Source organism: Mesoplodon mirus, assembly GCF_964341445.2.
Source record: "Mesoplodon mirus genome assembly, chromosome: 6".
NCBI lineage: Eukaryota > Metazoa > Chordata > Mammalia > Artiodactyla > Ziphiidae > Mesoplodon > Mesoplodon mirus.
In genome coordinates, this window is record NC_138982.1 from 58,251,937 (window position 1) to 58,265,171 (window position 13,235).

Here is a 13,235-nt window from a genome sequence, read left to right on the forward strand (position 1 = left end):
TGTCCCCTGCATCGGCAGGCAGACTCTCAACCACTGCGCCACCAGGGAAGCCCTGAGATCTACTCTTTTAAAATAATCTATTTCCATATATTTGCTTCAGAATTTGTAGTGGCTTCTATGGGCACTATGGGCAATATGGAGGTTCCGTAAAAAAATCTAAAAATAGAGCTACCATATGACCCTGCAATCCCACTCCTGGGCATATAACAAGAGAAAACCATAATTAGAAAAGATACATGCACCCCAGTGTTCATTGCAGCATTATTTACAATAGCTAAGACATGGAAGCAACCTAAATGTCCATCGACAGATGAATGGATAAAGATGTGTTATATACATACTATGGAATATTACTCAGCCTTAAAAAAGGAATGAAATAATGCCATTTGAAACAACATGGATGGACTTAGAGATATCATAATAAGCAAAGTAAGCCAGAGAAAGAAAAATATCATATAATATAGCTTATATGTGGAATCTAAAAAAAAGATTCAGATGAACTTATATACAAAACAGAAATAGACTCACAGACATAGAAAACAAATTTATGGTTACCAAGGGGAAAAGTGGGGGGAGGGATAAATTAAGAGTTTGTATATTAACATATACACACTACTATATATAAAATAGATAACCAACAAAAACCTACTGTATAGCACAGGGAACTATATTCAATATTTTATAATAACCTATAAGGGAAAAGAATCTGAGAAAAATAGATATGTATGTATGTATGTATAACTGAATCACTTTGCTGTACACCTGAAACTAACACAGTATTGTGAATCGACTATACTTCAATTAAAATAAATAAGTAAAAATAAAAAAAGAATTTGTAGTGGCTTGTTCTAAATATATGTAAGTATCATTCCCAAACTATAGATGGGACAGTTAGAGTCTCAGAAGAGTAGGACAAAGTACAGACACATACAACAGTAGAACAGAAACCTCAGGACGGGGGACACTTCTGCCCACACTGATTCAGTGATCTGGTGCTGCATAGGGCAGAAGATTAATTCACTTTTTACCAGAAAATTAACACATAAATGTCAGTTCTGTTTTGTAATCTGAAACTTTTATGTTCTGAGAGGGATGTATTCAGGGTTCCTTGTCCAATGAAAACATTAATAAATAATTAAATAAGTTACAGAAGTTAAGATGGAACAGTCATGTCATTTGTCACTGTTTACATTTTCCCCTAAGTATGATGATATCTCTAATGTAAAATATTTGCATTACAGAAACAACTAGAGGATTACTTGACAAAATTACTAAAAATGCCCATGTATAGAAACTATCATGCAACAGTAAGTACTATTCAGTGATTTAAATTTTGAAATAATTTATAAAACTGTAAAGCTAAATTTTAGATCATTTTATTAACACAAGTGCTTGTATTCACTTCTGCATTATTCCTTGGGTTAAACTAAATGAAATGAATCCAAAATTGATTTGTCAGCAAGGATCCAGTATATGAGGATGCTGATTTTTAAATATCAAATATAACTTAATTAATATGTCTATAACAACAGATTTAAATGAACTTGAAATGCTACTACAGGCTAGATTATCTAGAAATCAACCTCCTTCTCTCCTCAGGCTTCCAGAATAATGCCGAAAAGCGTTTCTAATGCTGAAGAAAAAACATTGAGTAGTAGGTGATGAAAACAGTTGAGCAGAGTGGAATACCCAAAGATTATACAGAGCATACTGTGATTGCCATCTGATTGGCCTGTGAGCCTGTAAAAGGCTTGTCTTTTCACGTGTAAGTGAGAAGCATGGGAAAAGCTAAGGAGAGAAAAACCTCTAGAGAATTCAGAGAAAAGAGAAGAGAGGTGGTGAGGCTTGGAAGCAGCTGCAGAGACTTAAGTTTGGGAGGCACGTGGCTGGCAAGCAGGAGGAAGTGGGCTTTACAGAAGGCATCAGAAAACAATGAGCTCTGCCTTCTTAGAGGCCCTTGAGGCCTGGGGCAGGGGTAGGGGCATGGTGGTGGTGTTAAAGGGTTAGCCTTCAATTATCCAAAGGTTCAGATAACTGAGAGGGCACTGCATTATTATATTCTGTGCCTGTGTATGTATACACCGTATTGCTGTGGAGGTTGAATATGTGTGTATGGTATGTGTGCAGAACTTCAGAGTAGCTGCAGTTATGATTCGGCCTCTAGTTTAGAGAATGGCATGCACACATGAACAGAAAGAGGGAAGCCTACTGTATTTAGGAGAGGAAGCAAGAGTGCCTTGACTCTTGGGAGTTTTTTGGTGCCTCGCTGCCCTATTGCTGCCTGCCTATGTGTTAATGGTTGCTGGGCATGCACCTAGCTGGTCCTCTTTACACACAAATGACCTGGGGCCAGGCCACAGCCCACCTGCTGCAGCAACTTGCACTGTGATGTTCCATTGACTTAAAGGACCTTCTGTGGTTTCATAATCCTGGAGAAGAGTTTTCTCAGGGAAACCAGCAATTTGGATCCAACCAGAGAACCTCAAGAGAAGGCTGATGGGAAGGATTTCTTCCTTTCTAGGACTCAGGAATGTGCATCTTTGAAAGAACATAACGAATAAGGATATTACTTCTATTATTACTAAAAATGCTGCTTCCTGTCATATTCTCTGAAATCAGACATGCTGTTTTCTTTGACAGAGAATTATTTAAATGCGTGCTAGTACCAGCATGCAATAATTTTCCATTTGTTTTACTTTCCTGCCTGTCTGTGACTTGGCTTTAATATTTCTTTTGGCCCTTGAACGGTACTTGCTGAGTTTAGTCTTCTTTTTCTGCGTGCCTTTCTATATTTTGGAGTCTAATGTTGATTTTAAAATGTTTACATTTTTTCAAAATGTTCATTTTAATTTCTTTTCCAATTATAAAAATCTTTTAAAAGTTGAGCCATATTGTATTTAGATATTCCAGAGTGTCTTCTAAACATTTCCTTTGGAAGAGAAAACCTGGTTTAAACTGACTGAATATATGTTACTTCTTATTTTTTATTTTATTTTATTTTTTGCCGCACTGCGCAGCTTGCAGGATCTTAGTTCCCTGACCAGGGATTGAACCCGGTGCCACGGCAGTGAAAGCACTGAGTCCTAACCACTGTACTGCCAGGGAATCCCTCTTTTTTGGTGGCTACTTAGATTATTCTCCCTAACAGCGGAATTCTCCAAAATGCTTCAAGCATGGGATACAATTTGATCTGTCTTAATTTTCTAACGTTATTTTCCTCTCACACTAATTATAATTTGTCCCAGAGACTAGATTTGCAGGCCTCTGTCTCATATTTGAGAAATTAGATTGGCATCTGTGTGTCTCCTTTGATAATTGTGAGACATATTAAAACTTCTGTCTGCAAAAAACATATTAAAAGTTATTTTTATATAATCACATATAATTAACTTATATTTTATAAGTGTAAAGCGAGCCCCCAGTAATTTCTAGGGTCCGTTATTACCCCTCAGGTTTGTTGCTTGTCCCTTTGGCATGGGAACACTTTGCTTCCCTGTTTCCCTAACATTTAAATGTGCCTTTCATGAGTTCCATTGGAAAGAAAAAAGATATTGATTAGTACAGTATTCAGAGATCAATAAGCCCTGTGGATTATTATCAGGCTAAATTGATCTTTAAATTCTTATTCCTGAGAATCACCTGCCCAAATGGAGAATGGAATTCTTATCCCTGAAGATGCATGGAGAAGTTTGGACAATACAATATTATATTTCAAATTGTATTATTTAGGATTGCTTCTAAATTGGCATTGCCACATTTTTTTTCAATTCCATAAATCTGTATTAGAACATTTATTGCCAAAGATTTTTTTTCTATGTAATAGGACTAGTTCTTCCTCCAAATTTCTGTTTAGTAAACCATTAGGATAAATTTAAATTTTATCTTAATACACAACTTTAAATTTTCTGCATTGCCAATGTGTACCTTTTTATTTAGATGAAATTCTTTACATTTAGCAATTTTGGTATGATATTCTGAAGTTATCGTTTCTGAATTAGTTCAAAGAATATTTCTGTTGTCAACTATTTGATAAGAGCTATGTGCATAAGAAAATATCCAGGTAATAAGTGGTTTCCCTGATGTTTGCTTTTCATTTCCTATTCTTCCATTCAACTAGTCTCTGACTTTGCATAATTTAGTTACACCTCTGTAGTAGTTTCTGCCAGTGTAAACTAGGGTTAGTATTTTTCTCTCTGCTCCTTAGAGATAAAATGAGAACTTATGGCTTAGGATCTTGAGACATTTTGGATTCTGTGGCTTAAAGTCTGTGGTATCACTTCTAATAACCTATGTATTTCTATATTTTCTGATTAGAAAGCAGTTCCACAAATCAGATTTTAAAAATGTATGGTACCGAATTACCATGTTTTATATAAGAAATAAAATGTAAAGACCTTGACTTTCAAAATCCTTATAAAAAATACTATGTGAGGATATGTTTGATTTGGGGTTTTTAAAGATATTTAAATCCCTTTGAATTTCAAAGACTTCTTCAAATAACCCTAAGAAAGAAAACTAAGCATTTAATTGGACTTCACAAGTACTGACAGCTTTGAGAGGTGTGTAATTTTTCTTACAAGGTTAATATTAGAGAGTCCCAATCACGTATACAAAACTTCAGAGGAAAATTATGTTTCATTTTCTTTTTTTATTTTATTTTATTATTATTTTTTTTTTGCGGCACGCGGGCCCCCCACCGCCGCGGCCCCTCCCGCCACGGAGCACAGGCTCCGAACACACAGGCCCAGCGGCCACGGCCCACGGGCCCAGCCGCTCCGCGGCACGTGGGACACCCCCCCCCGGACCGGGACACGAACCTGCGCCCCCCGCACTGGCAGGCGGACCCCCAACCACCGCGCCACCAGGGAAGCCCTGTTATGTTTCATTTTATTAATCCCATTTACAAGCCCAGATCAAGTGCCGTTTCCTCTGTGATGTCACATTAGCTAGGAAGTGGTCACCCTCTCCCTATAACTCTATAACTTTATAACTACTTTTCCATGTAACTGTTATGGTTCTTCCCATAGAACTTGGTTGATGTGGAGTGTTTTCCATGTCTGGTCTCCCCTTTGCCTCCTAATGCCAGGAGTGTATCTTTTTCGTCTTTGATTTTCTGTTAAGGCTGTTACTGCCATGGTCTACTGCCATTGGTAGATCTCTCCATGAACTTTTTGAGCATTTGTCTCTTCATCTTAGAGCACACATCACTTTCTTGATTGTATTAATTGTGTATATGCTTCTAAAATATGCTCTTTCAGGGCAATACCATTGTTATTGATCTGTGTCATCTGTTGAGTACCCCAGGCGTGTTTATACATGAAGGTACCTAATAATATCTTTCTGAATGCATAAATTTCCCCCCCTCTTTTTTTTGCTTTCTAAAGTTTGGATTTTTGGCCTCTTTTCAGACAGAATTCCTTGATATAAGCCAGCTGTCCTTCATCCATGATTTGGGACCAAAGGGCATGTAAGTTCCAGTGTCGGATCTCTAAGAAGTGTGAAGAGTTGATGAGCATTAACAGTTGATTTTTTAACATTTGCCAAGGTGATAGAGCTCACCTGGCTTCACTGATAGCTGCTTTTCTTCCCAACAGAGTTAGAGCAACTGAGGGACCTATTCATACAAAACAGAGTATCTTGCTACTTTAAACAAGGGTGTCAACTGCTCCACTCTCCTCCTCTAACCCCACAGTAGGGGTGTTTAACAGAGGTAGCAAATATGATGTATGGGAGAATGCCTTAAAAATCAAATTACAAGATCCCTTCTTTTAATCACGTATACTAAAAATAATACTGTATAAAATGTATGCCAAGTAACAGGATTGAAATTTACTTAATGATTATTTTCCTTCATAATATGAGAGCCTGATATTACGAAGAGCTTAACTTTTGTAGTAAAGAGCATTGCTAGCAGCTGTTTTAATTTTTGTTTGTTTAGCCATTATTATTATTCTTTCTTTTCACATCTTTCAAAACCAGGAGATTTTTTCTTCCAAAGTATCGATAATAGCTTTGCTCTGCTTCTTTGGCCTGGCTTTGTACCAGAACTGTAGGTGAAGGGATGCAGAAATATATCTGTGGAATCTGTGGGGGAGCATCTCCAGTGGTCTCAACAGCAGCTGAACCTTCCCCATGCAGGCATTTAGCAATGTGTGGGGTCTTTTTCAGGCTGTCACAGTGACTGGAGGGAACGCTCAGCATTTAGAGCCAGAAGCTGGAATGCTTAAGGTCCTGCAGTGTGTGTAACAGAATTATGCTGCCCCCAGTGCCAACAGGCCTGCATCTGACCAGAGTACTTTAAAAGATTAGCTGCTGGAGTACTCAGCCTAGTAAACATAGTATTGAGCTATTTGACAGTGAAAGAGGAAAAACTGGGGAGGAAAGACACGGGAGAAAGAAACGGTATATTTAGTCCTAAGTTGTGAGGCTGTATCAGCGAAGTGTGAGCTGGAAGCTTGAAGATGATGGGTTAACTTGATGTCTCTTTCAGAGAAGGTATGATAATGAAAAGATCCGGTGGACACAGAATACCAGGCTTGAACTGCTGTGGTCAAGGAAGGGCCTGCTACCGGTGGTCCAGAAGGTAGGACCTGAGAGTTTTCTGTGTTTGTTTTAATAAACTGAGTACTTGGGGAGTTTTTATATACTAGTTTTCAGTGATAAATCTTTGAAAGTCATGGCAGAGCAAATTTTAAATTAAGTTCCAGGTTTCAGCTCTATTTAAACATTCTACTCAAACTTGGACTTGTAAGCAGAGTCTGCCAATTACATACATAAAGACCTAGTGGGCCATAGAATTCAAAAATTGCTCAGCCGGTCTTCCCTGATGGCGCAGTGTTTGAGAGTCCGCCTGCCAATGCAGGGGATACGGGTTTGTGCCCCGGTCCAGGAAGATCCCACATGCTGCGGAGCAGCTGGGCCCGTGAGCCGTGGCCGCTGAGCCTGCGCGTCTGGAGCCTGTGCTCCGCAATGGGAGAGGCCACAACAGTGAGAGGCCCGTGTACCGCAAAAAAAAAAAAAAAAAAAAAAAATTGCTCAGCCAAAGAACATAGTGGCCAATAAGCACAAGTAAATATGCTCAACATCACTAGTCATTAGGGTAATGTAAATCAAAACCACAGTGATATACAACTTCATACCCACTAGGATGGCTATGATAAAAAAAGATGGACGATAGCAAGTGTTCACAAGGATGTAGAGAAATTGGAACCCTCATACATTGCTGGTGCATCATGTGAAATGATGCACCCACTTTGGAAAACAGTGTGGTAGTTCCTCAAAATGTTAAACATACAGTTACCATATGCCCCAGCAAATCCACTCCTAGCTATTTCCAAAGAGAATGGAAAAAATATGTCTATATTAAAACTTATACGTGAATGTTCATAGCAGCATTATTCAGAGTAGCTGTACATTAAAATATAAGCTAAAAAGATAAAAACTGGTCAGAGTTCAGGGATAATTTTAGTTATATCTGTGAGAATGTATATTATAGTAAGTGTGATATAGACCTATGTCCTGTCCGACTAAAGACTCCTTGTGGAGCAGTATTCTTATCTGATTCTTATCTGTTCCTCAAAGCATTTATCACAATGTTTTGAACATAATAGATGATAGCTATTTTTTCCAATAATAATTTACTGGAATTGTGAAAAATATTAAGAACTATATGTTATTTCTCTAACCTTGAAAAAGATATATGAACTCATGTGTAAAAATGAAATTGAGCTATGTGTGGGTTAAAAATACATGAACTTAAAACTAGATTCCACCTTTAAATCTACCTTTATTTCAGATACACTGCCAGCAAAAAATACCATTAAGTTGAGCTCTTATTTTCTGGGTTTTGAAAGGATAGAAGGAAAAGATGAAGAGATTTGGCTAGAGAAAACGGAAAATTTCTGTGTTACAAAAAATGTTTTTACTAAAATAAACAGGGAAACAATAGACTAGAAAATATTTGCTTTCAAATAAACTTCTGTAATTTATATAGGGAAACTTGGGATATAAGTAACATCACAGGGAATTCAGAGACTCCCACTTGAAGTATCTTCCCACCCTCTCCCACCCCCAATTGTACAGAACCCAGGGGAACACCAAATGCCAAGCCAGGAGAGGAACAGAGTATAAGCCAGCCTGCTTCTGCCCTTGATTTCTGCCCCACATCATGCCTCTCTGGGAGGCAGAACTTCCCAGCCCACTGGGGCCCTGGTACAGATTCCTCCTGCCTACTCCTCCTCAGTTACCAACTTTGCCTAAGGTTGCTGCTGAGTGCCAAGTACGGATTTCAGACTGCAAGACTTTGACTGAAGTCTTGCTCTGAACAGAGCAGGCTGGAAGCATTCGCAGCCCCCAGGAACAGCCCTCAGCCAAGAGCTGGAGGGAGTCCAGCCCTTTGACCCCTCGGGTGGGGTGATTCTGCAGCAAGCTCTGTACCGTCTCCTGGAGTTCCCCAGCAGATATGCAGCCCAATTGCCCACAGTAAAGTGTGTGAAAACACATCCTTGATGGCTCCCTTCCTGCTCTTCCTTCCCGTCCTTCCCTTCCTGTGCTTCCTATTAAGCTCCCTAATAAGTCCCTTTACAAACTTCTTTCACTTACATCCTTGTCTCAGAGTTGACTTATGGAGCAACACAACCTAAGACATCTACTCAAGAAATGGAAGCCTTGGGCTTCCCTGGTGGCGCAGTGGTTGAGAGTCCGCCTGCCGATGGAGGGTACACGGGTTCATGCCCCGGTCCGGGAAGATCCCACATGCCGCGGAGAGGCTGGGCCCGTGAGCCATGGCCGCGGAGCCTGTGCGTCCGGAGCCTGTGCTCCACAGCGGGAGAGGCCACAACAGTGAGAGGCCCGTGTACCGCAAAAAAAAATGGAAGCCTTGATCTGGTCCCTTTTGTCATTTATTGAGTGCCTAATGTTTGCCAGGCTGTATTCTAGCCACTGTGAGAACAGTGGTGAACAAGACGAGGCCCCTGCCCTCACAGAGCTCTATTGGAGGGGAACGCAGGCAGGAGAAGCTGACAAGCAATGTGAACGACATCAACGCAAGTGGTGATCAGAGCTTTGAATGAAAAAGAAGGCAATGTGATAATGAGGGACTTGAGGACCGCAGATGGCAACTTTAGCTCTGGGAGCCAAGGAACTGATGTTTGAGTTTAACCTCTATGAGAAGGGGCAGCCCGAAAAGATGGGGGGGAAGACTTTGTTATATGAAGGAAATACACCTCCCCGACTTTTAAAGTCTGGATTGTATCAGACTTCAACCAGGACAATCTAAAAAGATACGATCCTCCCAGGAATGAAATGTGTCATCATTTTAAATTGTGTAAATCTTTCCATGAAGCTTGAAGCCTTGGTTCCATATGAATAAGTATTTCCTGAGTCACATTCATGGGGTATAAAATAAAGTACCAAATAAAGATGATAAGATATAGCTGACAAAATTTGTTTCAAAAATTTCCCACACTAGAAGGCTATTGGTGTCTAAACGGGAGTTTACTTTTAAGGGCAACACTCGGTCATAACTCTTTGTTATTTTTGTATCCATAAGAAACCATTCTGATTGCTTTATATATTCTATATTGACAAATTGCCATAAGGCAAACAAGGCAATCAAACTTTCAGTCAAGTCTCTTAGTGACCTTGTCTCAGGCGCAAGTAGAAAGAAAAAAAATGGCAAACACAGCAAACATTTCTTCCCACAATTTAAAACATCTACTTAAACAGCACATCCTATTGATGGACTAGATGATGTTTCTTATCTCAAATAATGTCTTAAAAGAGAGATAAATAGTTTTTAACACATTTAGCATTTACTTTACTGAACTGTGTGCTATACCAAGAATTACAATTTTTAGACAGTGACAGTGTCTAAATGATTTCATTTACTCTCTGGGGCCCATTTGTACAGCCATTATTTAGGCAAAAGGAATGCTTTGCCTGAAGACTTGCTCTGGGCCCTGGGAAGATACCAGTGGACGTGACACACATTCCCTGCTCTCAAGGCTCTCGTTTTCTAGTGGAGGAGAGACAATAAACAAGCAGACATAAATAGTTCCAGATAGTGATAAGGGCTATGAAGAAGCTAAACAGGATGGAGTAGTGGGTGGGATGGGAGCCCGGGAAAGCCTCCCTGTGGAGGAATGTTTAAACCAAAGGTTGATGGATAGGAAGCGACTGCCCATGGGAGGATCTGGAAGAAATAATTTCTGTGTGAGGAATAGCAAACGTGGAAGCCCAAAGAACAAGTTTAGCAAGTCTCAGGACCAGTGCGACCACCGTGGTGGGAGTGAAGGGGAGGAGACGAGGCTGAGAAGGTGATGTCTGGCTCATGTGGGTCTCTCTGTATCTTAATGACACGGCAAGTAGTAGCACAGCTGGTCACATCTTGTTAGAACAGACCATAATCTCACGTTGTGTTTAGAACAAGAGTACTCATAAAAGCTCATGTATATTGGTGCCAGGCATTGTGTTAAGCAATGTCCATGAATCATCTCAGTGATTCCTCACAGACACTTATGAGCTGGGCATTATTGTTATCCTCATTTTATGGATTTAGACCTCAGGCTCAGTTACCCAAGTTCACACAAGTGCACAAGTGGCAAAACCAGAATTGGAGCCCAGGGAGGCTGACTTCAAGGCAGATGCTTAGTCCCTGAGCAGCAGGGACTGAACCCCTGAAGGCTGCTTGATGGATTCCTTTCTTGATGCATATTCTCCTGTTAAAGAAAAACATCTGTTAACAAAGAGAGAAAGGGCAGAAACCAGAAGAGGTTTAATGAATGGCATAATTAAGAAGAGCTTTAAATAAAGGCCAGGCATCAATTCACCTTATATCTAATGACTGTTGTAGAGAGTAACTCATCATTGTCAAAAGGGAAACCATTATCTTTGGCCTTCAACTTTCAAAATCCAGCAGTCACTACTAAACTGTTCTGTATTTCCAGGCTGCTACATCTTGGACTTTCTTTCTCAGTGTGACAAACCTGCCAGCTGTGGTTTTCAAAGCCTGTGGCTCCTTCCCCATCAGCAATATAGCACACCGGTGCTCTGGGCCTGTGCCCTGCTGTCTGCTCTCTATCTTGCATTGAAAGTCAAGCTGGGACAAGGGACTGTAGCTAAAGAAGGACCTTTATCAGATATGTGATCCAGCTACTCTCTTTTACCCTTGACCAACTCTTTATCAACAGGCAGCTACATGTCTGGACTCATAACTCAGCCCCATCAGAATGCCTGAGTTACCATGTGATATCATGGCCTTGGCATTTACATTGAGCAGAGTTATGAGAATTCTCATAAAACATAAATTTCTGCATTTGCTGAAAATTATTGAGAATGTTATCCATTAATATTGTTCAATTGCCTTATTAGGTTCAAAGTGAGAAACTTCCTTTGGAATTTAGTTTTTTGGTGGGTGACCTCTTTATTTCCTTAATTTATTCATTTGATAAGAAAAACCAGGAAGGGACTTCCCTGGTGGCACAGTGGTTAAGAATCCGCCTGCCAGTGCAGGGACATGGGTTCGAGCCCTGGTCCGGGAAGATCCCACATGCCGTAGAACAACTAAGCCCATGTACCACAACTACTGAGCCTGCACTCTATAGCCCGCGAGCCACAACTGCGGAAGCCTGCGCACCTAGAGCCCATGCTCTGCAACAAGAGAAGCCACCGCGATGAGATGCCCATGCACCGCAACAAAGAATGGCCCCTGTTCGCCGTGACTAGAGAAAGCCTGCGCGCAGCAACAAAGACCCAACGCAGCCAAAAATAAATAAATAAATTTATAAAAAAAGAAGGAAAAACCAGGAAGCTCAAACCCACATTGGCATGCCATCACCATAATTATATTAGTGTTGTGGTTAGGTATTTGCTTTCTGTGACGTTGATATTTTTCCTTTTATTAACCATAGCACATGTATGTCCTTTACTGTGTTATCCTGAATCCATCCCATGCCGTTTTATTGGAAAGGAGACAGCCTATATATTAAAAAACAAATGAATTAAATGAAACCATGTGGAAATCAATGTAGATCTGTCTACATTAAATCGCAAATTAGAGAGCCACTAAAATGTAATGTGGTTAGCAATTTCAGTAATGATTTGTTATACATTTCTTTTAAATGCTGAGTACACATGTTACGTTTACAGTATTAGTTAATTAATGTTGAGGTGTCTGGCCTTACCTATTTCATAATGTGCTTTACGTTGCCTAGCGTGTGATATAATACTCCCATTGTTACTTTATTTAGTTATCGACCGATTCATTTGATCACTATACAGTCTCAGGTGGATATGATGTTAGGTGCAGCTTGACAAAGTTGCCATTTGTTTTCACTTCAAATCAGTCCCACCCTTTCTCTCGCTCTTGCCACTGTCAGTGTCACGCCTATCATCTGCGTCCTGACTACGCAAGGTGAGGTCCTAACCTCAGCATCCCCTTCGAGTCTTGTTAGAATGAAGAATCTCAGGCTCCGCCCCAGGCCTACCGAATCAGAATCTGCATTTTAACAGGATCCCCTGGTGATGCATATTCACAGTGAAGTGGTGAGAAGCACTGTTCTCTATTACTACAGCAGCTTGCTAACCTGCTACAGGACATCCTTCTTTATCCTTAAGACCTTTCTTTCTAAAATATAGTTCCCATGATTTATTGTCCCATTGCCTTGCCAGGGCAGGAGGATTCCCTTGTTTAAAAGGCATCTGGGTGTTTTGTTTTGGTTTGGTTTGGTTTGGTTTTTTTGTGGTACGCGGGCCTCTCACTGTTGTGGCCTCTCCTGTCGCAGAGCACAGGCTCTGGACGCGCAAGCTCGGCGGCCATGGCTCACGGGCCCAGCTGCTCCACGGCATGTGGGGTCTTCCTGGACCGGGGCACGAACCCGTGTCCCCTGCATCGGCAGGCGGACTCCCAACCACTGCGCCACCAGGGAAGCCCCATCTGGGTGTTTTTTTAGAAACACAGATTGTCCGGCCTTTTTAATGGATCTGTGGTAGGGCCTAGGAATCTACCGTTTTTTTAACGAGCATCTCAAGAGATTCTGATGATCAGGCAAGTTTAGAAAAAACTGGTTCCATGATGTAAAGTCATCCTCCTTCGCATGGCCTTCAGATCCTCCTCAAAGTGGCCTTTGCCTGTTCCCCACGCCCACCCCACCTACCTTCACTGTCCATTTTCTCATACTACACCTCCTGAAACCCCAGCCTCCCCAAACTTTCTTCCAATACAGGCAGCATTCCCA

General features: G+C 40.7%; 1 protein-coding gene across 4 annotated transcripts in view; it reads left to right on the plus strand.

Annotated features, from left to right (window-relative positions):
• The window catches only part of PLD1 (phospholipase D1), a 206,546-nt gene that overhangs the window by 96,391 nt on the left and 96,920 nt on the right, over window positions 1-13,235 (plus strand). For all 4 annotated transcript variants that reach the window (XM_082624745.1, XM_082624746.1, XM_082624748.1 and 1 more), the window contains 3 exons: window positions 1,242-1,307; window positions 5,409-5,467; window positions 6,491-6,583. In XM_082624745.1, coding sequence (XP_082480871.1) covers window positions 1,242-1,307; window positions 5,409-5,467; window positions 6,491-6,583 — 218 coding nt within the window. The remainder of the gene's footprint in view (window positions 1-1,241; window positions 1,308-5,408; window positions 5,468-6,490; window positions 6,584-13,235) is intronic.